Source organism: Ovis canadensis, chromosome 12, assembly GCF_042477335.2.
Source record: "Ovis canadensis isolate MfBH-ARS-UI-01 breed Bighorn chromosome 12, ARS-UI_OviCan_v2, whole genome shotgun sequence".
Classification (NCBI taxonomy): Eukaryota; Metazoa; Chordata; class Mammalia; order Artiodactyla; family Bovidae; genus Ovis; species Ovis canadensis.
Genome location: NC_091256.1, coordinates 72,817,635 through 72,841,585, shown reverse-complemented (window position 1 = coordinate 72,841,585; position 23,951 = coordinate 72,817,635). Strand labels below are relative to the sequence as shown.

Genomic DNA, 23,951 nt, shown 5'->3' with positions numbered 1-23,951 from the left:
AATGAGTCATATATATCCACAGCTTATCCTGACTTTAACGTGGTAACTACATGTTATCATATTCTGGTTTAGTCAATAAAATATTTTTCTCTTTTCGATTATATTTATCCTGGGGTCAGTTAATTTGATAAATTTTTCTAGATAGATAGATAGGAGTAATAATCCAGGAATTCCACAGAAAATTCCATGTTCCCACAGTGTCTGGGTATGGAATAATAACAAGTGTCCAGCTGTTCAGGATTTAACTAAAAAAAGATTGGCTCCATCAATCCCATTGCTTTAGGGTCACACTTCATATATTACCTAAAGGAAAAATGTTATTTTATTTTTCAATTTAGTAAAAGAGTTAAAAAATGTTCACCCGTGAAGTCTGTTTGCCCTAAACTTTTAACAAGTTGGTAGTCCTAAGAGGAATCATGTTCGGGATCCAAGAAACCCAGAGAGAAAAACACACAGTCACACAAACCATTCACCAGTGACAAAGGAGTCAGTAAACTGTTGGAAAACAGAGAAAGCTTGTAATAATGAAAAAAGAACAGTTTTTTTTTAACCAATCACTTATTTTCTTTTAAAAACACATAACCACATTAACTTTTTGCTTTATACAACCATCTAGAAACTATAAAACAGTACCACATTGTGCATTAAACCTACTTTCAGGAAGGGAACGCCACACTTCATAAGAATTCTACCCATGTAAGAAGGAAAAAGGAGACAGCTAATAGCATAGTCACAGATACAACAGGAGTCCAAGCAAGCATCAATTCTTTGACATCACCTTTTCCATTTACCAGAGTGGAGGGAGTAAGAAAGAAAGCAAGGGAGAAAAAGAAGCACCCACAGAGGATTAATCACATTCCATGGTTACTTTTGACAACTATAGCTCAGTTTCATAGAATAGTATCACCGGACCAACACAATGTGGTGGGGTGGGGTGGGGTGAAGGAAACATGAGCAAGAAGGAGAGGGTTCAAAGACAGGTACATTTTACACCCTATTGCCCTCCTAAATACTCTTCACTGATACAAGCTTCTGTGCTAATCTGGAAAACAGTTAAGGTATTAATCTTCACAATGTGATAAAGCTTGAGTTCTGCTCTTTCTGCAAGTGAGTGGCTCACAATTTTACTTTATAGTTCAAAAGAATAACAATGTCACAATCAGTTACTCTTTCAGGATTCCCCACAATCTTTCTCCTTATTTCCACCATGCTGGTGTTGCAGCACGGACCATCAGGGAATTCTAAGGAGGGACTTCAGAGATAATGATAAAAGGAGAGTGAGATGAAATCCTTGCTCTTTCTTAGAAGTTCACATCTTCCTGGTAGTTAAGTCTTTCCTCTGTTTTGTGGTGGTACAGAGGAAAGGGCATAGGAAGAACTAAGGTAATATGGTGGACATTTAGTCAAGTAACTGGTCTGAAGGTATGTAAGATGAGATGGTGTAATTAGCAGACACACTGAATCCAAGGCAAACAGTTGGTTATTTGATTGTCCTCCTTAGGTTGATGGCATAAAACAAAACAAACAAAAAAACTGAAGGTGGCTTTGCTTTAGTAATAAAATAAAGGCCTGCTATAAGGAAACATACTTTAGATGAAAAGCAGTATAATGATTTACTTCTGTTCAGGGAAACTCATCTTGTCCCTTTGACTTCCTCTTCTGCAGTAAGTGTGTTGAAAGTGTTAGCCCAATGTGATAACCACTATACTCCATAGTAAGCAAGCAAATACATTCTGGAAGGTTGTTTTTAAAGGGGCAACTCAATATCACAGTTTTGCGAATTCATATTAGAAAGGCATGATGAACCATTCCAATCAGCAGGCTCCTCTCAATTCCCAGGCAAACTTCTCATATCATTTAAATTAAGCTCCGAACTTCTTTGACGTCTTCATATTTGGTGAGTGGTGTGGCTTAACGCTGGGTAAAGTACTGGTTTGTAGCGTTAATCAGCACAAATTTCTTACAATCTAATAAACTCTAGCCCACATTACCACTGTGCTGACATTGTATATACTGAAAATATAATGCAAAAAGTTAGCTTTTAAGATTTGCTATCAAGATTGATACCTGAAATGCAGGAATGTGTTTAAGCAATCTGTAAAATCTCTTTAACCTTTCCTTGCTTCAGCTAATCATCAAAAGCAAGAAATAAGCCAGATGCATCATAAAAAGGAATGAATTAAGCTCAAAAATTTGATTTACTTCTCTTAACTTTTCCTGAAGTTCTACTAGAACCTTTATTGTCTTAACTTAGTGACACAGATCATATCTATTATTGGCTTTTAAAATTAGATGTGTTAAAAGTTCGGTGATTTTGTAGTTGAGAAAGCCTTAGATTCAATGTAACTTTTTTCAATCTGAGAAGCCACCTTAATTTTTAAAATTTCAATATGCTGTACAGCTCTTATTTCTTAAGAGCTAAAAAATTTCATGCAAACTATTACAGAAAATAATCTGAAATTGATTTACCAAATAAAGTGCAATCACATCAGAGAATCCTAAATATCTGAATAAAATAACACCATGGATAGTTATTTTCTAACTTACTTTCCTTAGACTAAAAATTTTTTCTAGTCATTGCTAAGAAAATTGCATTTGGGCATAAAGAACTATTTCCCGAGTAAAGGAAAGTAGTGGAGAAAGAGGGTAGCAAAACAGGCAGGTGTCTACCAGCAGTATAACCACCCAAAGGAAAGATCGCAAAAGGCAGCATCACCTCCATGTGGTCAAGCTCACCTACTTTCCTCACGGCCCGGCTTTTGCTGCCAAGGTCCAACTTCCTTTTGCTCTTCTCTGCTACCTCCACAATTACCTTATTTCTCTTCAACTAAATGTCTATTAATCAATGCCTGTACATAGGCTATTTTCTCCTATTAACTTGCCTTGGTTAAGGCGGCATGAATTGCTTTCTCTAGTTCTCATGAATATACTTTGGTCAAACCACGGTAGAAGGATATCATATACCAACAAGTTACTTCCAGCAACATCTCAGTTAACTAACCTTCAAACTCTCATGCTGGAATACTGGGATGTCACAAATCCGAGGGGCTGGGCTCCGTTTTCCTTCTCTAAGGGCTCACACGTGCTACTGCTGGGGTGACTGGCATTCTCCTCCCACAGCACTGCTTTTGTATCTGAAATGAAGCAGCTTTTTAAAGGAGAAAAAGGGCTGATGCTGGAAAAGAAAGTTGCACAGAGGTTTCCAACCTCTTTCCAATCTTAAAAATAACTATTATGACCTAATTAATGATGACTATGTATGATCATTTTAATGTCTCTCTGTATGATATGAAATCCTCAATTACTCCATTTTAATAGTATAGGCAGCCTTAATTAGAGTGCATATCTGTGCATAGAAAATACGCCACTTTTGTCTTTTACTTTCTCTACACACATCAATGTTTTCCATATTATCACAAAATGAAAAAGAAATTTTACCCTTTTTTAAAAAATACTTCCTTTTCATTCATTTAGGGGTATTTTAACTAATACCATCAATTGAGTGATTCTCAAATAAAATAAAACTAGACTTCCTAAACCCAAAATCAAATAACGTTTTTCCTTTGGTTAGATTGCTGCTCCTTTAAAATAACTCTGTGATGTTCATTTCCTAGGAGTTCTATTGAGAGTTTCAGTGTACAAGACGCTCCAGTAAAATTTTAGGTAGGACACAGCAGTCACAACTAGAGCATATAAAAGTTAGGTGAGAAAAATGCACATTGCCTTTTCTGGAGGAAAAAATTATATATTCTTTCTTCCAAACTGTTTCCTCTTGATGAGGAAAAGCCTTCTTTTCTCTTTAGAGCTTCAGGAGGAACATAAAGCTGTTGTTAAAAAACATGTTTAAGCATCTGTCAAAGTGAGCTGAAAGTTACCTAAGCCTTATCATTCCTGAACAAACTATTCTGACTGGACCAACAGCAGGAAAAGAATATATTCGAACAATGCATTATCTATGAAAAAATAATACTGATCAGGGTCGAGAATCATAATAGTTGAAAAAAGACCAAACCAGTCATAGGATACACTAAAGTAAAAACACTGGGGAATTAAAATACCAGAAGTCAACTGTAAGATTTTAAGTGTGTCATTATATAGGTTTACTAACAGAGAATGAAGTTTTGACAAGTCAAATTGCTCTGGATACACATTAGTACCACCAAATTTATTTGTACAAGAAATGACTGGTCCACTGGACTTTTCTACGTAACTCAGTAATAATTACTACTCCTTCTGGACAGACCAGTGATACTTCCCATAGTTTTACCATACAAAACCAGAATAGTTAGAAAAAAAAATCCCGAGTATAAATAATGTAACCTTTCATCTATTAAGGGTCACTAAATTGTTACCACTGATTATTAGAAATGATCCATTTTATTTAAACTAAAAAAAAAATTAAGTTTCTATTCTTCAGTTTTGGGCCAAGGAATATGCTTGGCAAAACAAAAAAAGCAGTAAAGGCCACAGAGCTTAGTGATTTTTCAGGAAAAAAAGGTCTCAATTCAGGAAGGGGCCAAATTTTGGAAGCTTGACAGAATAAAGATGAAAAAAACTCCTTTAAAAAGAAAATGTCAGTTAATTGGTAGAATTTTGGTAGTAACAAGAATTTTAATTAATCTCCTGGAATTATGACAGGGATGAGTGAAGACATGTGATGCATGGCATAAGAGCTAATGACAAAAGGGTATATTAAGGGGCAGTAATCATATGCTTTTAATACTAAATAAATGACAATGCTAAATTTAATGCCAATCACATTCAAGGGAGAAAAATCCTTTAGGTTTTTGGGCTTATCTGATGACTTAGGAAATAGGAAAGAAATCAGACAAAAGTGAAAATGAGCACTGTGTACAGATCATTATAGTCTGAAATTTCTACGAAATGTGATTTTTGTGTATAACCAAGTTTAGGCCCCCCCCAATTTTAAAAGCAGTTTTTCTGTCATAGGAGGGCATGAAATCTAATGTTCACCCTTTAAAACTGCTGGGAGAAATGGCTGCTAATCTCTGTTTCATCACTGTCAGTGAGAGAGGAAGGGTAACTTGTTCTATGCTCTCAAAAGCATGGTTTCCCCAAGACAGACTTTTAATTTTATCAACTTTGGGCTAAAGTAAGTGGGCCCAGAAGAAAAACTATCCAATGAGGGTGTAGAGAGTCTATGAAATAGCTGTGCCTTCTAATCCCAAGTTGGTAAAGGCTGTATGTACTTCAATTACCCTACATGTTGAAGCTTAATAAGGCGTAACTTCAGTTACGGTTGGAATATGGGCAAATGTATTCCACATCTGTTCCTTAAAAAAATGTATCTGGCCTCTTCAATAAATTTCAACTGGTTGCGTGGACATGTGTGGAGGCTTTGTTGCAGGAGACACGCTCAGGATTCTGAAGCAGCAGCAACTCAAAACATCAGTAATAAAACTTTGGCTTAAAATTAAAAAGGAAGGAAGGAAAAGTCAAACAGGTGCAAGTCGTCTCATGAAAGAGGTATTGTGGACCAAACCCTCAGATGCTGTCCGACATTAGTCTCCCCTGTCTTCACTGCTACCACCTTCATTGTACAGGAGTTATATCATTCTTTTATGGTTAAGTTTCATAAATAATGAGAAAACCATATGTAACAAATACATCATATTTCCCACCCACCCAGCAACCCTCCCCAAAATAAGAAAAGTTACATCAAATTAAAAAGTAGCTTCGTGAATGAAGGTACTGCTCTAAGTTGCACTTTCCCTGCAAGTGCGGCCAGTGCTTTTGCGCTGGGTATGAAGGAAAGGAAAAAATTCTCCACATAAACTGACAAAAAATTTAAAAATCAATGTCCGGTTTCAACCAGTCAAAACCGGGCCAAGCGGAAGCCGAGGTGTCTCGGTACCGTCCCATCAGAGGGTCCTTGCAATGCCTGGTCTTCATCCTGGCAGGTATCTGTGTCCTTGTGATTGTAAACAATCCAGAAGATACTGTGTTTTTGTTCCTTAAAATGTCCTCTGATTGGCAAAATGAAGTAAATATTTGTTTTAAAAATAGAAAATGAAAATTAAACGAGAAGAAAAGAAAAGAAACACAGTGAGCTTGTTTGGAGTCCATAGGATCCGATCTGGAAGAGCTCGGAAAATGTGTTATATGTCTTCTCCTGTTTTCGGCTGGAAAGGTACTAGAGGTTGCGTTGGTCGAGGAAAGAATTGTAGAGTAGGAAAACCAAGGATGTTAATCTAGACTTCAGAGGATTCAAGTGTTAGCTTCATCATCTGTGTCTTCTATCAATACCTTAGTGTCACGAGCCTTGGATCTAGTGGTAATGAAAGGAAAAAAAAAATTCTTAGTCCATTACTAAAATACAAACACATCCAAAGTATTAGGTATATTTTCAGTCTTACTACCATTAAAAATACATCATAACCAGTCATGGACACTATATACTATACCAGATAGACTGCTCCTAGAGCTTTGTATTCAATTTCAGATATTACTGGAAAAACACTAAGAAACTAGGTTGTAACCAGAGGAAGGAAACAACAATGGTAGGTCATGTGTAATGTGCAATGGAGGGGTTTGGTTTTATGATGTATTTTTTTAACCTCTCAGAGATGCCAATTTTCATCTCTGTAAAGCAGGAATAATGATTCCTTTTTACATAATACTGCTTTTACTTCATGGAGACAGTATGAATATCAAGTGAGAGAATGGATATAAAAAGCATCAGTAAAGCATTAAACAAATACGAAGAATTAAGATGAGGATGACAGAAACATCACTTGAGGAACACATGAAAAACAAGGAGAGCTGGCCAGCAGATTTAGACTAAAGGAGACACACGACAGCTGTCTTCAAACAGCTGATGAAGTACACACAGAAGAGGGGCTTCCCTGGTGGCCCAGACGGTAAAGAATCCGCCTGCATTGCGGGAGACCTGGGTTCAATCCCTGGTTTGGGAAGATCCCCTGGAAGAGGGCATGGCAACTCACTCCAGTATTGGAGAATCTCCATGGACAGAGGAGCGTGGTGGGCTACAGTCTATGGGGTCACAAAGAGTCGGACACGACTGAGTGAGTTCGCACAGCACACATAAGACAGAATACTAAGTCATGTTAGAAAGCCCACCCAGGATCAACTGGTTGAAGTTATACTGAAGCATGTTTCAACATAAGCTATCTGCCACAGTAACTAGCCAACAATAAAATCAGGTGCCTTGTATAGTTATAAACTTCACTATCACTGATGACTGTCAATCAAAATAAGATAATCAACTATTCAGGATTCCATAAAAGAGATTCTTGCACAGGATGAAAAATGGAGTATTAGATAAAGTCAAAATATTCTGCAACTCATGAGCTCCATGAGGTAAAGTAGGCATTATTATTACTCGACAGAGGTAGAAATAGACATTAAAAATGTTAAGGATGTGTTAAATGGTTGCAAGAGTCTCAAAGTTAGCATTCAGTCTCCGATCTTATTTTAGATTCGCTGCTCTCTTCCTTTGCACAAAACCAGCTCCATCGTTCTAAATGTCTTCCTCTGGAGGCAAATCTAATATGCTGGTGTTTTTCCACTGAACATCTGAAACTGAATGTAAACATCTACTGCTTCCTTGTTTTTGAGGCAGAAAGAGTGTATGTCTGCATTGCCCTCTGCTGGTGACTAGCAAGGATTCAACTTTCAAATTTAAGAGCTCAGTGGGATGACCATCTATTGCACTGTCTTCCAGTCCTTTGTGGACCTTACCTTGCTAACTCTACCAGCCTTCACATCCCCCCTTTGCTTCCTCAAACTCTGCTTCCTGCTCTATGTAATGGTATCATGCTTTGGTTTGACGTTCTTCCTACTGACCTCCCTGACCATTCTTTTCCTATCCCTTTTGTTTGTTCTTTTTTTTTCTCTTGCTTGTGCTTGTTCCCCAAGACAGTTCCTTGCTCTGCTTTTCCCTACCTTCTCTTCTTCGGAGAACTTACAAATTCTATCTGAAGCTCAGGCAATTTCTCTTCTGCTCCCTGTGGGTTATTACCATCTCTAATTTTTTTTTAAACTTCCTTTAAAATGCTTCCTTGTTTTCCTTTTTGTCCTCCTGTAAGTGCCCTAATCCAAGTCTTTAATGTTCCATACTGAAGAACACTGCAACGGTCTTTTAGTTGATCCGGCCTTCAGTTTTCCCTTTCCCAATGTATGTTGCACAGTGCCATTAAAACTTATGAAGATATTACTTTCATAACACTCTATGAAAAAATTCTCTGTGACTTCTTCCTGCCTACAAGATAAAGCTGAATTTCAGCCTTTTACAATCACACTTCATTCAGCTAAATGTTGTTACTATTTGTTACAAGCTCTAGTCACATGGCTTTTCTTTCCATCCCTCATTTCCACCTTTATGTCTTTACTGTGCCTCTAGCCTATCCAAACACTCCCTTATCCTTCAGAAAACTGCCCTGTCCCTTCTTTTATTCCAATCCTTTGTGATATCGACTGTCTAAATTTCAAATGCGGCCACATATACCCTGCACTTAGAGGGTACAGCTATCCTCCAAACAATTTTTAGGAATATACAAAGTCAATGACGGATAAAAATATTGCTGTAGGTATTCACTAAGAAAGTAAAAATAATAATAGCTTATACTTATTGAGTTCTTTCTGTGAGGAAACTGGTGTAAATTCCAAGTCATAACAAACAATCTACCTAGCCACCTTCTGAGCAGGGACCATACTAATCCCAATTTCCAGATGAGCAATAATATAGAGAAATTAAGTGATTTGGCCAAGATAACACAGATGTCAAGTGGCAGAACCAGGGCTCTTAAAATTTCTAACTTGAAAATGATTTTTATAGAAGATATACTCAAGAGTCAAATAAAATATTCTCCAATAAGTTTTCCCCAGTGTACTTTTAATGCCAAATCAGTAGGAATTAATTAATGCATTAACATACTAATTATATTTTACACTATGTGTCCATTAAGACATTCTATACATAGGTTGTGAAAAATGTTTGAACACCAGCAATTTCATCACGTTCAACATGACTGCTTTTCAACTTAAATGTTGTTGTTTAGTCGCTAAGTCATGTCCAGACTCTTCTGCAACCCCATGGACTGTATAGCTTGCCAGGCTTCTCTGTCCATCGGATTTCTCAAGGCAAGAATACTATTTCCTTCTCCAAACTTAAATGTTACCCAGTACTAAAACCTGAAGGGAATTCATCTCACAGAAGTGGCAGCCATACGTACTGAGAAGCGAGGCGAGGCCGGCGCAGGGATACGCTCTGGCTGTACTTCCACGGCCGATTCTTCTGGCGGTTCCGTACCCCATCCTCCTGGTCCATCATCTGCTCTAGGAGCGTCTGATCATCGGCATTCAGAGGGGCCACAGAGATGTCCCGCACAGCACGGAATTCACCACAGTTATTCAGATGTTCATTCTCCAGGCGGAAGAAGTTCCACACAAATCGCCTTAGCAAAATGGGGTAGGAGTAAGGGAATTACTTATAAAATTTGAATATACTACTACTATCACCTGTAGACCTCCAAATACATCAACTTTCCACTCATGGAAATACACACACACACACACACACACAAAGGAATTAAGGACTAGAATATTAAAATAGAAAAAGGTGGTGTGTGTGTTGGGGGGAATGGGACAAAAATGGAATAGGCAAAGCAAAGGGACTCATGGAACACAGGTTCAGAGCACTCATTCTTTCACTTTATTGAACAGATATTTATTGAATACCTACAGTATGACAGGAAAAGCCACAGGATGACAGAGACAAAGCCTATGCCTGTCTAAGTGTAGTTTCTAATAAAAGAGACAGATATTAAGCAAATAAACAATGAGGTAACAGTATGTGCTCTGAAGAAAGTAGAGCAAGAACATGCTTCTTTGAAGCGATGACACCTAGCAGAAATCTGAGCGAAGTAAGGAAGCAAGTCAGGTAAAATTCTAAAGAAAAGGGTCTGAGGCAGAGGAAACAGCAGATACAAAAGGCGTGGAGGAAACAGCAAGCACAAAAGGTCCCACGCTGGAGAGGACTTCGGTGTGTTAAAGCAGCAGCAATGTCAGTAGGGCTGGAATGGAACAGGAAGGTTAAAATGGCAGGAAATGAAGACGGAGAGGTAGAAAAGGGCCTGATCCACAGACAGCCTTAAAAGCTGCAGTACAGAGTTTAGACTTATAGTGTGACAGAAAACAAGGAGTTCCGAGCTGGAGAATAAGATGATTTAAGATCAATCCATCTACTGCACTGTGAAGAGATCAAAGACAGCTGAAGGGAGATCAATCAGAAGACGCTGTAGTAGTCCGGGAAAGAGATGACAGAGACTTAGATTCAGGTGGGGATAACAGAGGTGATGAGAAGCCGACCGACAGGATTTCTTTATGGAGATGAGGCTCACCGGACATGGGATGTGGGTGTCTCAGGTTTTTGTTTTCAGTGAATGGTGACACCATTTACTAGAGATCTGAGCTGTTTCTATTGCCATTAGATACCCAAGAGGAAAATTCAGTAGCTAGATGGATATGAGTTTGCAGTTCAGAGGAGAGACTGGGACTATAGACAGCCTAAGAACAGAATTTCAAGTCATGGGCTTAGGAGTAAGTGGAGGAGAGGAGTAAAGAGGATCAAACCCTAGAGCACACCAACATTTACAATTTGGGAAGAGGAAAAAGAACCAGTAAACAAACTGAGATGGAACAGACCATGAAGCAGAAGAGTAGTTTCTGAGAAATCAAATGAAGAGCTTTGCTGAGAGGTTAAGTCAGATAAAAGAACCACTGGATTTAGATAGAGGATAAAGAGGCAATGTGATCTAACAGCACAGATTCTGGGAGACTGTCTAGATTCAGATCAGGGATCTGCTACTTACTAACTGTAACAGCCTTGGATGATTCACTTAACTTATGCTTCATCAGTAAATGAGACAGTAACAGTACTTACCTGACAAGACTGTGGTAAGGATTCACTAAGTTACTACATGTAAAGTGCTTGGAACAGTGCCAGGTACACAGAAGACAACACATTGGTGTTTGCTGCTGTTATTAATTATTAACAAAAGCAATTTAGTTTGAGTACTGGGGAAAAGGATGAGATGAATTAAAGGGAGAATGGGGAAGGAGTCAGAGAGCAAAGATAGCAAGTAAAGTTATCTCTTGAAGAGTTTTGCTGTAAAAGAGAGCACAAAAACGGGCAGTAGTTGCAGGAAGAAAAAAGATTCAAAGGATCTTTTTTGCTTCTGCTTTAAATGGGTGATATAACATCTGATTCTATAAACCAAATAATTTTTTAAAAAGAAAAAATCAAGAATAAAAAAAGTAATTGAGCTACCTCTTTTTTTTTTTTTACTAGAAAAAAATTAAAGAAGCATACATGAAAGAGAAAGAAGTAAATGGGGGGAGGTAGTGGTGATGGAGAATTTCAATGACATTTCTATTCAGAATTATTTTAAAATTTCCACTGCAATTTCCACTTCAACCCATGGATTATTTATATATAGGCTGCTAAATTTCTAAACGTTTGTGAATTTTCAGGTTATCTTTTGTGATTTTATTCTAACATTTGTTAAGACTTCCTTTATACAGCCCAACACATGGTTAATTTTGGTGAATGTTCCATGTGTATTTAAAAGCATTTGTATTTAGTAGCTAGGTTATACACAATGCTCTACATATGTCAATTAGGTCAAGTTGGTTAATTGATTACTTGTTTTCTTAAAATTTTATTTATTTTGGTCTGTGCTGGGTCTTCATTTCTGTGTGGGCATCTCTCTAGTTGTGGCAAGCAGGGGCTACTCTCGAGTTGCAGTGTGCAGGCTTCTTGTTGCTGTGCTTTTCCTGTTGCAGAGCACGGGCTCTAAGGTTCAGAGGCTTCAGGAACTGCGGCACGTGGGCTCAGCAGTTGCGGTCTGCAGGCTCTAGAGCACAGGCCCGATAGCTGTAGAGCACAGGTTTAGCTGCTTCGTGGCATATGGGATCTTCCTGGATCAGGGATAGAACTCGTGTCTCCTGCTTTGGCAGGTGGAGTCTATACCAACTGAGGCACCAGGAAGTTGTTGCTTGTTTACTTGATTACTTGTTTATACTGAGAAAAGTATGCTAACATTTTTCTCTAAAATTATAAATTTATCTACTTTTACTTTCTAGCAATGTCAACTTTCATTTTACTATTTCCAAGCTATATATTATTAGGTGCATAAAAATTTGAATTGGCTATCACAGATGAATCTCCAAGTCTTTTGTTTTGGCAAATTTCTTTAGTGCAAAATCAGCTTTCGTGTTCTGCTTATCATGGGGTACCTGCCTTCACTTAAGAGTTTGGGCTATCGAGTCAGATCACTGATGTTTTTAGGAAGATTAAAAAAATATTTTATCTGGCATTTTCATTGTTTCTACTGAGAAGGTGGGCTAAATAACCCAGGTTGCTAAACTGCAAAATATGATTCTCAAAATATTTTAATTCTAATTTCTGTTCTAAGACTTTTTACATCCCTGTTTCTACTCACAACCCTTCCAATGGAGCTCAATTATTTTTTTTTAATTTAAAAACTTATTAAGTATAACACATATTCAGAGAAGTGAACAAGTATGATGGGCACAGCATAATGAATTTTAGCAAATTGAACCCACTGTGTAATCAGCACACATTTCAAGAAACAGAACATTACTGCACCTTACTCCCCACTCAAGGAGGTTCTCTTGGTGTCACTTCCACTCACTGTCCCACAAGGGCAAATGCTATTTTGACTTCTAATACCACAGATAAATTTAGCCTGCTTTTGAACTTCATAAATTTGAACTCGTACAGGGACATATTCTTTTGTAGCTGACTTCTTTTGCTCAGTACTTTGCTTTGTGAGGTTCATTCCTGTTTTTGTATTTAGTCTTCTGTTCTCATTACCAAATAGATTTGCATGTGTGTAAATAGCACAATTTATCTGTCTGCTCTAATATTGCTAGGCCCTTGGGTAGTCTCCACTTTGGTCTGCTGCAAATAATATTATTGTGAACATTCTTGTATGTGGATCTTTGTGGCCTTAGGTCAGCATTTCTGTTTGCTATATACCCAGGAGTTCATGCAAAGCTTTGGTAGATACCGACAGAGTTTTCCGAAGTGGCTATTGTACTAGTTTCCTCCAACTTGCAGTGTTTGTAAATTCCAATTGTTCTATATCCTTATCAATACTTGGTGTGTCTATAGTTTTCATTTTAGCATTTACAGGTGAGTAGCTGTATCTCAAAAGTAGGTTTAAGTTGCATTTCCCTGGTGACTAATCATGTAAAGAACATTTCCATATGTTCATTAGTCATTTGGATATTCAAATGGAGTCCAATTCTTAAAAAAAGCTTCTAAAAAAGTCATCATCAGCATAACTTTGTAAGAACTAATCTCTTAGTCCTTCAGTCAGAATTTTCCAACACTGAGGCAGATGAGAAGTCTGAGAAAAGTTGGAAATTTTAAGCTTTTCAGGTATAAGTTTTTAATAAAATCTAATTTATAAGTATTGAGTAACATTTTAGGTTAAAAAAAAAAATCTCTGATAAACTTTATAGTAGTCTGCTTACCGGAAAACCTCAAGGGGAGCAAAGACAGTAGCAATGATGTCCCCAGAATGAGGCAGTGACGTCATGGAGGTAATTGAGATCTGGATAGTCCAAGCAAAGCGCAGGATCACGTCCTCTATGATGGCACTGTAATAGTAGGCCTGAGGGATAATAAGCAAATTGAGTAAACTGACCATCGTGTTTCTTACAAATAAGCACACCTAGCACAGTAAACAAGTCACACATCATACTGACCAGCGTGAGTAAAAGAAGTAAAGAGTTCTATATTTTAAAAGACTTCACCAATTTAGTTTTTTTTCATAGATAGGACAATATTCAAAATGAAGTTTTACTGAAGTTCAGTGATCCTTTAACAAATATATTAATACTTCATTCCCATATTGTATACTAGGCTCTCTTCTAGACCCCAGAAATACAAACCAGATGAGATCCTCGAGCTGACTGAGATGACATTCTAAAATGCATATGATACACTAATAGCTCAATAGTTCAAATTAGAAAATATGAGATTTACTAACTTTGTTATTTGCGCTTTTATTCTCAAATTGCCTTACCCTTCATTTGAAAAAAGTTTTTCCTTCTTTTTTGATGTCAGAAAATAACATGAAGCTTGGATTTCACAAACAATTAAATTTAAGGGATGTCCCATTTCCACATGGGGAAGACAAGCACTTAACTAATTCTTTCAGTTTTAGCTACACAAAGTCTTAAGCACAAAAACTGCCAACTGACCGGAACTATAATTCATGGATTTTCTCTTCATCTCAGGATATCCAGCTCTTTAAAATATGTATTTAAAGGCTACAACATCTTATGGGAACTAGAACTGCTACGTATTAAGTCATAGCATTTATTTTATTAAAAGAATGTCAGCAAAGGAATATCAATCAGTCATGTTAGAAGGCTATTAAACAAAAGAAACAGCAGTCCTCTTCTTGTCCTATTCTCTAGAGGCAAACATCTTCAAATTTTGAGCATTTATCATCCACATTTCTAAATAGTGTGTGTATATTGCTATATCTTGATTAATCAATTTTAGACATTATTCACTGCTTACTATGATTAATTTTATGAAGATTTTTAAAAACACAGTAACATATCTCTCTGTCCCTTTCCCCAGCTATTCAATACAGTGCTAATGTAATTTTTTGATAAATCCACATGCAGTGAAATCATTATTAGGTGTCTTGATGAAAAGCTGCAATTTTGTATGCCTTTAAGAGCCAATCAAGCTGATCCACAGTTGACTGATGTGGGAGCTGATGTTACCAAAAATTAAGTCTTTTGGGAGGAATACACTTAACTTGAGGTCAAGAGATACAGAAAAGTTAAGTTTTAATATGGAGATAACATAAATGCTTCCTGGACCTGGGTATGGTACTCAACAGTATGTACTGTTAATGCCAAGGAACTTATTGAAGTTCATATAGCTGTGTTCTTAATTTTTAAATGAAGACCCACTGAACTTCACATATAGCTTCTTCCCTTTTTTAGCACAATAAATTTAACTCTAATATTTGCCCTTTTAAAGCTGAGAGGGGTATGGTGATCTTCTAGGACATTTTTCTTATATATTTGTAAAGCCTAAAGTACAAAAGCATATTATGACCCTAAAAGTGGGTCATAAAAATATGTAATAACAAAGAAAGTGGAAGATTCTATTAACTAATTTTATTACATAGAAATAAAAAAGTTAGTACTTAAAGGATGAACAGATTAACATTTATGTAAGATATAAATAGTTCATCAAAGCAATCGTCATAATAAGATAGAAATGCATTACATCTCTCCGTAAGGCAAGAACAGTACAAGGAGGAAAGGCACATGCATTTGGTGAACACAAGGCCATCTTTTCTTGAACACATGTCTCTGTCTGACTTGTGCTTAATATTACTTTTTTTGATTTTCTTTTCAAATGAGACTTAAAAATCACTGTCAATGAACATCTCCTTTTCTGCCTTCATTTGTTTAGATGAAGTTACACTAACGTATCATTCATCATATTCAGTCTATCATTTATTTTCAATCCTTACACTTGAAAACAGCCTTCCCTAAGCACCAATTACATATTACACAGTCACACATTTTTCAAAGTGCAGTTCTGAAGTATTGATGACATTTTGACATAGTAAAAAATATTAGTGGCACACTTTTAGGATTGGGAAAGGATCAAGAGATAATCTAGTATAACACCCTACTTTATAGAATACACTGCAGTCTGTTTGTCTAAAGTTATATAGCTCATTAATGACAGAGCTGGGGTTAGAATTTACTTATAAGGATTCCCAATTCATTGTTTAATTTCTTTCAATATCTGAGTAAAGATACTTTTGGTCTTTTGACTTTTTAATTCAGTCCTTCTCATCCTTTCATGCATAATTTAGATAAGGTGATTCTCAAGTAATTATCCATGTATTTTTGGATCAAATTGAAACTTTAAGAAAACTGACTGAAATAAATGACAAGAAAAGCCTTCTTGATGTACCCAAGCAAAGTCAGGCACACCTCTTTCCTTTGTGCTTACAGCACTGCTCATTCAGTCAAGTATTTATTTATTCATTCATTCATTCATTCCACAAACATTGTATACTGTATGCCTGGGACTATGCTGGATAGTAAGGGATATAGATACCTAAATAGGTAATTAAAATGCAATGTGATAACTGCCATAATTGGAAGTTTGTCTAGTGTAAAACGGGACTAGGACGATTGGCTAATTATGCTTGGAGAAACAAGAAAGGCTTCTTAGAGAAAGGTACAAACTAACTTTTAAAAAGAAGGAACAAGGGACTTTCGTGGCAGTCCAATGGTTAAGACTTTGAGCTTCCATACAGGGGACATGGGTTTGATCTCTGGCTGGAGAACTAAGATCCCACATGTTATGTAGCGTGACCAAAAATAAATAAACAATTTTAAAAATAAATAAGCAGCTTGATGTAGAATGCTAAAAAAATAAAATAAATTAAAAATAAAAAGAAGGAACAAGAATTTTCAAGGTAAACTAAGGGGAAAGAGGGCATTTGAGACATAAGGTATGGTATAGTCGCTAAGTTGTGCCTGGCTCTTTCACAACCCCATACACTGTAGCCAACTCCATGGACTGCAGCCCACCAGGCTTCTCCCTAAGTCTCATGAGACATAGGGAACTGCCTATTAAAAAACAAATCATAAATGATATTTAACTATTTATTCCTCTAGTCTAGTCTTTATTACATTATATTGCAATCTGTTTACTTATCTATTTAGAACATAGATTATAGTCTCCTTGAGAACCAGAATTTTACTTTATTTCCTACAGCACCCAGAATACAGTTAACATCTGGTACATTTTTACTGACTGAATGGATTAGAATTTTTTGGTAATTATTTTAAGTAGGCTGGTATTGGGTATATATTGTAATATACCTGAGTGTTCTGTTTTTGTGTTTTTTTTCTTTTTTAAAAATAAATACAAGCACTCTTTGTACATACTTTTTGGGGGTATACAATCTCTTCCCGGAGGAAGGTGTTTTCTCCTGCATTCTTATCAAAAAGACCCCAGTCCATCTTCAGATCCCAGATGAGGGTATAACAGGAACTGATGACACAGAAGACGATCCACAGATAAAAGAACACCATGGTGTCTGAGTGACGTTGTTCTGAAGAAAGAAAAGGGAAAGAGAAAATCACTATATTCGAGTAAAATTCTTCATTAAGTAAAGCTAATTAAGAAACAGATTCTTCCTCCAGCTCCATAAATAGATTTTAAGTAAATCTCCTTAGTAGGATCCCCATCTAAAAGAAGTTAAGTAATAAATCTGATTTATCTGAAATTCAAAATAATTATCAAACATTCAACAAATATACAAAATTTATACAAAAGTGCATTTACAATTTAGAGGCTCAACGCTGAAAACATAATATTTCAAGTAACTGTGATGGAGGTTTAGAATATTACAAAAATTGTCATTTTAATTTTTGCCATCAGGTGGCAGCTTTGGGTCAAAGATTAAAAAAAAAAATGTATGAAACACCATTAACAAGGGATGTGCTGCTTTTACTGTGAGGAATTCTTGGATTGTTTTTACTTTAGAACAATATTTCCTTCCTATACTTAGATCTTATCAATACTTATTGTGAAAACAGGTAATTTTAATTCTAGATAAAATGCTAGAAAGCAACAATTGATAAGGAATGTATCTTTAACATATATGAAAGCAAATTTCTCTCAAACCACAAAGCAAAGCATGATATTTTTGCTCCTTTTGGATTTTATTTAATGATGAAGTGAAAGTCACTCGGTCATGTCTGATTCATCACAACCCCATGGACTATACAATTCCATGGAATTCTCCAGAGGATCTTCCCAACCCAGGGACTGAACCGAGATCTCCCTCGTTGCGGGCGGATTCTTTACCGGCTGAGCCACCAGGGAAGCCCAAGAATACTGAAGTGGGTCCAGGGGAATCTTCCCAACCCAGGAATCGAACAGGGGTCTCCTGCATTGCAGGTAGATTCTTTACCAACTGAGCTATGAGGGTTTTAAGCTGACAGACAACACTATAAAGTGCACTAAATCAGAATAATACACAGCGTTATCTTTTTCACTCTTAAGTGCTCTGTATATTCTCCAATGAAACTCTTCTTTGATAAGTCTTAAAGTTACCATGATGCTATTTCTGTTTTCTGGCTATAAGGCATCGGTATATAATTACTACTAAATGGTCTTCAATCATGAGGAAAAAAAAAAAAAGGTGTCATCTAATTCAAAAAAAGTTTAAATTTCAATTAGTTTCCCAAAGGATTAGAAAGTAAAGGCTGTATCATGCATTATCCATAATCCTTCCTATTAAAATAAACAAGTGCTAGAAATTCCCTGGTGGTCTAGTGATTAGGACTTGGTGCTTTCACTGCCGGGGCCTGGGTTCAATCTCTAGTTAGGGAACTAAGATCCCACAAGCCTCACAGAACGACCAAGCAAGCAAACAAACAAAAAGTTCTTATTAATCATTTTATATATTAAGGTGTTAAGTACAATATTATTCAAAGGTGCCCTTTAAACATCTATAATCTATTTAGTTGAAACGGCCATTTGTTATCAATGATAATTGGAGCTTAAAATAAAATAAGCAAAGTACTACTATGAGAACATCAAGGAGAAATGGGACTGTTTCCAAAAGTACGAAATAAGAGGAAGCAGCATTTGAGTTATTTCTGGAAGGATAAATAAATAGTGTTGCAAAAGTCAGGCAGATAAGGCAAGGCTATTCAAGGCTAAAAGAAACTAATGAAAAGGCATGAGGGTGGGAAAGTGCAAGGCATGTTTTGAGAAGCTTCAAGTAATCTAAGTCTAGTGTGGGTGAAACAGAAGATGTGGGGGAGTGGGTATGCTTTGAAATGAGGCTGGAAGACATTCTGGGTCTGACTGTGGAATGCTTTCTTGTGCCTTAGGATTAGATCCATATTTCAGAAAAAATACCTGACTGTCAGGTTGCTTTCATCAGAACTACTTAGTTGGTTAAAAAAAGATACAGGTATCTCTGAGCTCCAGTGTGTTGTTAGCAACAGTTTGTACCAGCTTTTTGAGTTGATTAATAAATTTTCAAAAACTTTGCAAACTGGTTGTTAAACACAGTTATTTTAAGTTAAATTACATAAACTTATAATCTGCTATATTAAAAACAAAGGCAATGAAAACTCAGATTCATCACTTCCTAATTATTTTACTAAAATTTGATATTATTTGTTCTTTTAGGTTATATATGTTTATTGTATCTATATAATGGAAATACTATACATCATCTCCCAACATTCCACGTGAATCATCTTAGTAGCTTGAAATTGGCTATGGTGGCAGTCTGTATTTACACCATGGAAATCAACAAACACTGCAAATCAGTGCCCCATCCCCATTCCTGGACGAGAGCTACTATTTAAACATGCCAGGACACCACATTCTTCTCCTGGAAAGTCAGTGGTAGGGAACAGAAATACAAGTTTTTAAAATGGCCCATAGCTGATTCTAATGAACAGTCAAATTTGGATATAAACACATTTTAAGGTTTAAACTATTTCTACAAAACTTTCCTCCATCAAAAGCAAATTGGGTTAATATCTGTTCTATAACATGGTGCTATACAAAATATCAATTTAAAAGATTTAACATAATATTTACTTACTACATAGGTTTAGTCATATATGTTCTGACATACCTGTTCACTTCATTCTATATACAGACATAGAGTCTAGCTGAGTAATATTTTCAATAATTAGCATCATGGTTGCATAAAAAAAAATCTGCAACTCATCTACTAAGGTTTGTAAAGCATAAAGCAAATTTAGCAATGTAATACAATTCATTCATCATACTTTCAAAATCAGAGCAACAGAGAAAAAGACAGAAAAAGGAATTAATAATGAAACTAAAAATAATGTGCTAATTTTCTGTTATTTCGTCTAGCTTTTAAATACAAGTTCTGTCTTTAGAATATGGGCTTCACTGGTAGCTCAGACAGTAAACAATCTTCCTACAACATGGGAGACCTGGGTTTGAGATCTTGGTTTGATCCTTGGGTCGGGAAGAACCCCTGGAGAAGGAAATGGCTACCCACTCCAGAATTCCTGCCTGGAAAATTAAATGGACAGTGGAACCTAGCAGGCTACAGTCCATGGGCTCGAAAAGAGTCAGACACGACTAAGTGACTAACATTTTCACTTTTCACTTATCCATCTTTAGAATTTAATTCTTAAAATGGGACAATGGGCTAAATTGCCTTCCTTTAAGCCCATATTATTTCTATGAAGTTTCTATGAAACATACATAAGGACTCACTGACTTAAAAAATATTTTAATACTGTATTTTAGAATAAGTAATTTTTATCTTATGAACTTCTTCAAACAATGATTAACATGTACCTGGTCTACAAATGCTATATTTTTGGTCTCTTTGTAATTATCACCCTTACTTGATCTTTCCCATCTCCTAAATGAGGAGTGCGTCTCCCTGAAATTATCTGCCTTCATTGGTATTCAGGGATTGTATCAGGAAGATATTATCACTTTAGGCAAGCAATTACATCTAATTCTCTGTTGGCTAACTCTGGTAGCCCACTTTAGTAATGTTCAGAATCACAGAAAATCAAGTCATTGGTATTCTACCCTAAGCTTCTATTACACACCTGCCATATTGGAAGCATAATTAACACCAGACATGTGGATGGTAATGGTATCTACTGAATCTAAAACAAATAAGCTTCTCAGAGTTTTGTACCTATTAGGCTTCACAGGAAGAATAAAGCAAAAGAGTATATTAGGAAAACTGCTAGGAGAGAAAACAGGAAAAATCACATATGGACATCATCTTGAGCAATATTTCATGAAGGATATATTAAATATGGGCTTCCCTCATGGCTCAGATGGCAAAGACCTGCAATAAGACCTGGGTTCAATCCTTGGGTTGGGAAGATCCCCTGGAAAAGGGAATTCTCCAGCATTCTTGCCTGGAGAATTCCACAGACAGAGGAGCCTGGCGGGCTACAGTCCATGTGGTCTAAAGAATCAGCCAGCATGTTAAATATGGAAAATGTGGCACTGTATGTAAAGTGAACAGTGTTCTTTCAACCAAAACCTTTCTACTCTGGTAACAGCTTACTAGTTTTTAATCTGAAATTAAACAAGGAAACAAAACAGACTGGGGACACTGTTTTCAAAGCCCAAACCTATATAGGTAAGCTGAGTTATGATTTTGGCATCTAGCGAATTCCTAGTTCTATTCCTATTACCTAAAAACATCAAAGCACTGAATTATGAGACTAACATGGTTCTCTGAAAATTAGTGGATCTAGAAACTTCTGTGATCTTTAAACACATTTTAGTTAATATCTGAGGTCACATGTGTTATACCTCCTTAGGTGGTTATTAATGTATCCTAGAACAGCCAAGACAGACATTAAATTCCCATTTTAAAGTTAAGAAAGCTGAAGTTCAGTGAGACAGTCAGTAAGTGGAAAGATAGGTGGGTCTGATGTCAGAAGATCTGGGTTTGAATCCAGACTCTACCTCTTTTCAACTCTGTGATGATAGAAAATTCATAATCTTAAAATGACAGACAAAATGGAAATCACTAGGCCTAAGGATAAATAAGGAAGCTAGTAATAGGAATCCTAATCAAAGGAAGTTATTTTTTACTAGACAGCACCATTTCTCTAAGGCATCTCAACTCAAAAAAAAGCTCCATAAACTATTAAGAAATATTAAAAATATTTCCAAGGTATCTGGAAAGCAGAATTTAAAAACTATGCATATATTACTATTTCATACTGCATATAACATTATGTTAATTGAAAAAGACAGAGGTAGCTATCCCCAATGAAGAAAGTAAGATTATTAAGGGGATTCATTTTTAACTTTATTTATGTATTATTTGAATTTTGTTTTTTTACAGTGATATATACATATCCATGTTTTACTTGTATAATTAAACTAAAAGAAAAAGGAAGAAAGTGGGCTAAAGAAAACAGTTACTAATAGGGTGTTGATATTTTATAAATGATTTAAAGAAGTGTTTAATGTTGTTATATTGTTTTTATAAAGGACACAGGAATTCATTTACTCATTCAACAAGTGTTTACTGAGTATCTCCTACTATAAGCTGTGTTTTATATACATATATTAGATCAGCTGCAAAGAAAAATTGTTGTCTGCTGGGTAACCAGGTATATTTTTAGAGAATAGAAATATATTGGAGAATTATTAAGGGTTAAGTGTGAACAAGGAGAGATGTAAAATGAACAAAAGCACAGTGTGTAAGTGTAACTGCAGAACTGTGTATACAGAGGGAATCAACAGGTTAAGACTTGCAGGAGGGGAAACAGCCAGGAAAGGCTTCCTGGGGGAAGTGCTACTTGAGTTGAGTCTTGAAAGTTAAGTCTTGAGTTAATCAGGTTTGTGAGGCAGAGAGCCATATCAAAGAGTAGAGATCATTCATTCAACAAATGAACACCTACTTACTAAATGCCAGGTATTATTCTAGACACCATGTACACAGTTATGAATCTAATTCACCAGTGGACAAATTTCTTACCCAAAGAAGTTTACTACTTACTTGGGGTAGACAATTATCAGATACACAAATAAACAAGATGATTTTGGATAGTGAAAAGTACCATGAACAGAACATGGTGACATGCGTGATTTTAGTGGAATTCCTTTAGATAGATAGTGTACAAGCAGAGAAGATCTCTAAGTTGATATCTGGGTAGTAAAAAGGAGTCAGCTACATGAAAAGCTGGAGGAAGAGTTACATACATAATATTACATCTTCTAGTAATCTATTTTAAAAGCTAAAAAGAAACAGGTAAAAATAATTTTAATAATATATTTAATATAACTAAAATGTTATTTCAATGCATAATCAATAATAATATATATAATTCTTACGGACATCTTTTACACTATTTTCCATACAAAGTCTACAAAATTCAGGTTGTATTTCACATGTAAAACATATACCAATTTGACTAGGCACATCTCAAGTGTTCAATAGCTCCATGTAGCTAGTAGCTACATTACTGAATAATGCAGTGCTAGATACTATAATCAATAACCTCAGATAAGCAGATGACATCACCCTCACGGCAGAAAGTGAAGAGGAACTCAAAAGCCTCTTGATGAAAGTGAAAGAGGAGAGGGAAAAAGTTGGCTTAAAGCTCAACATTCAGAAAACGAAGATCATGGCATCCGGTCCCATCACTTCATGAAAAATAGATGGGGAAACAGTGGAAACAGTATCAGACTTTATTTTTTGGGGGCTCCAAAATCACTGCAGATGGTGACTGCAGCCATGAAATTAAAAGATGCTTACTCCTTGGAAGGAAAGTTATGACCAACCTAGATAGCATATTCAAAAGCAGAGACATTACTTTGCCAACAAAGGTCCATCTAGTCAAGGCTATGGTTTTTCCTGTGGTCATGTATGGATGTGAGAGTTGGACTGTGAAGAAAGCTGAGCACCAAAGAATTGATGCTTTTGAACTGTGGCACTGGAGAAGACTCCTGAGAGTCCCTTGGAATGCAAGGATATCCAACCAGTCCATTCTGAAGGAGATCAGCCTTGGCTGTTCTTTGGAAGGAATGATGCTAAAGCTGAAACTCCAGTAGTCTGGCCACCTCATGCGAAGAGTTGACTCATTGGAAAAGACTCTGATGCTGGGAGGGATTGGGGGCAGGAGGAGAAGGGGACGACAGAGGATGAGATGGCATCACTGACTCGATGGATGTGTTTGAGTGAACTCCGGGAGTTGGTGATGGACAGGGAGGCCTGGCGTGCTTTGATTCATGGGGTCGCAAAGAGTCAGACATGACTGAGCGACTAAACTGAACTGAACTGAGATACTATAAAGGAGATGACTATGAGGAGTGAAGATTG

At 36.4% G+C, this 23,951-nt stretch overlaps 1 protein-coding gene across 1 annotated transcript in view; it reads right to left on the bottom strand.

Annotated features, from left to right (window-relative positions):
* Positions 1–496: 496 nt before the first annotated feature.
* XPR1 (xenotropic and polytropic retrovirus receptor 1) overlaps positions 497–23,951 on the bottom strand; it is a 210,583-nt gene continuing 187,128 nt past the window's right edge. Inside the window, exons 12-15 of the mRNA XM_069546204.1 lie at positions 17,017–17,183; positions 13,546–13,685; positions 9,216–9,437; positions 497–6,289 (exon numbers count right to left, since the gene is read on the bottom strand). Coding sequence (XP_069402305.1) covers positions 6,229–6,289; positions 9,216–9,437; positions 13,546–13,685; positions 17,017–17,183 — 590 coding nt within the window. The 3' untranslated portion in view covers positions 497–6,228. The remainder of the gene's footprint in view (positions 6,290–9,215; positions 9,438–13,545; positions 13,686–17,016; positions 17,184–23,951) is intronic.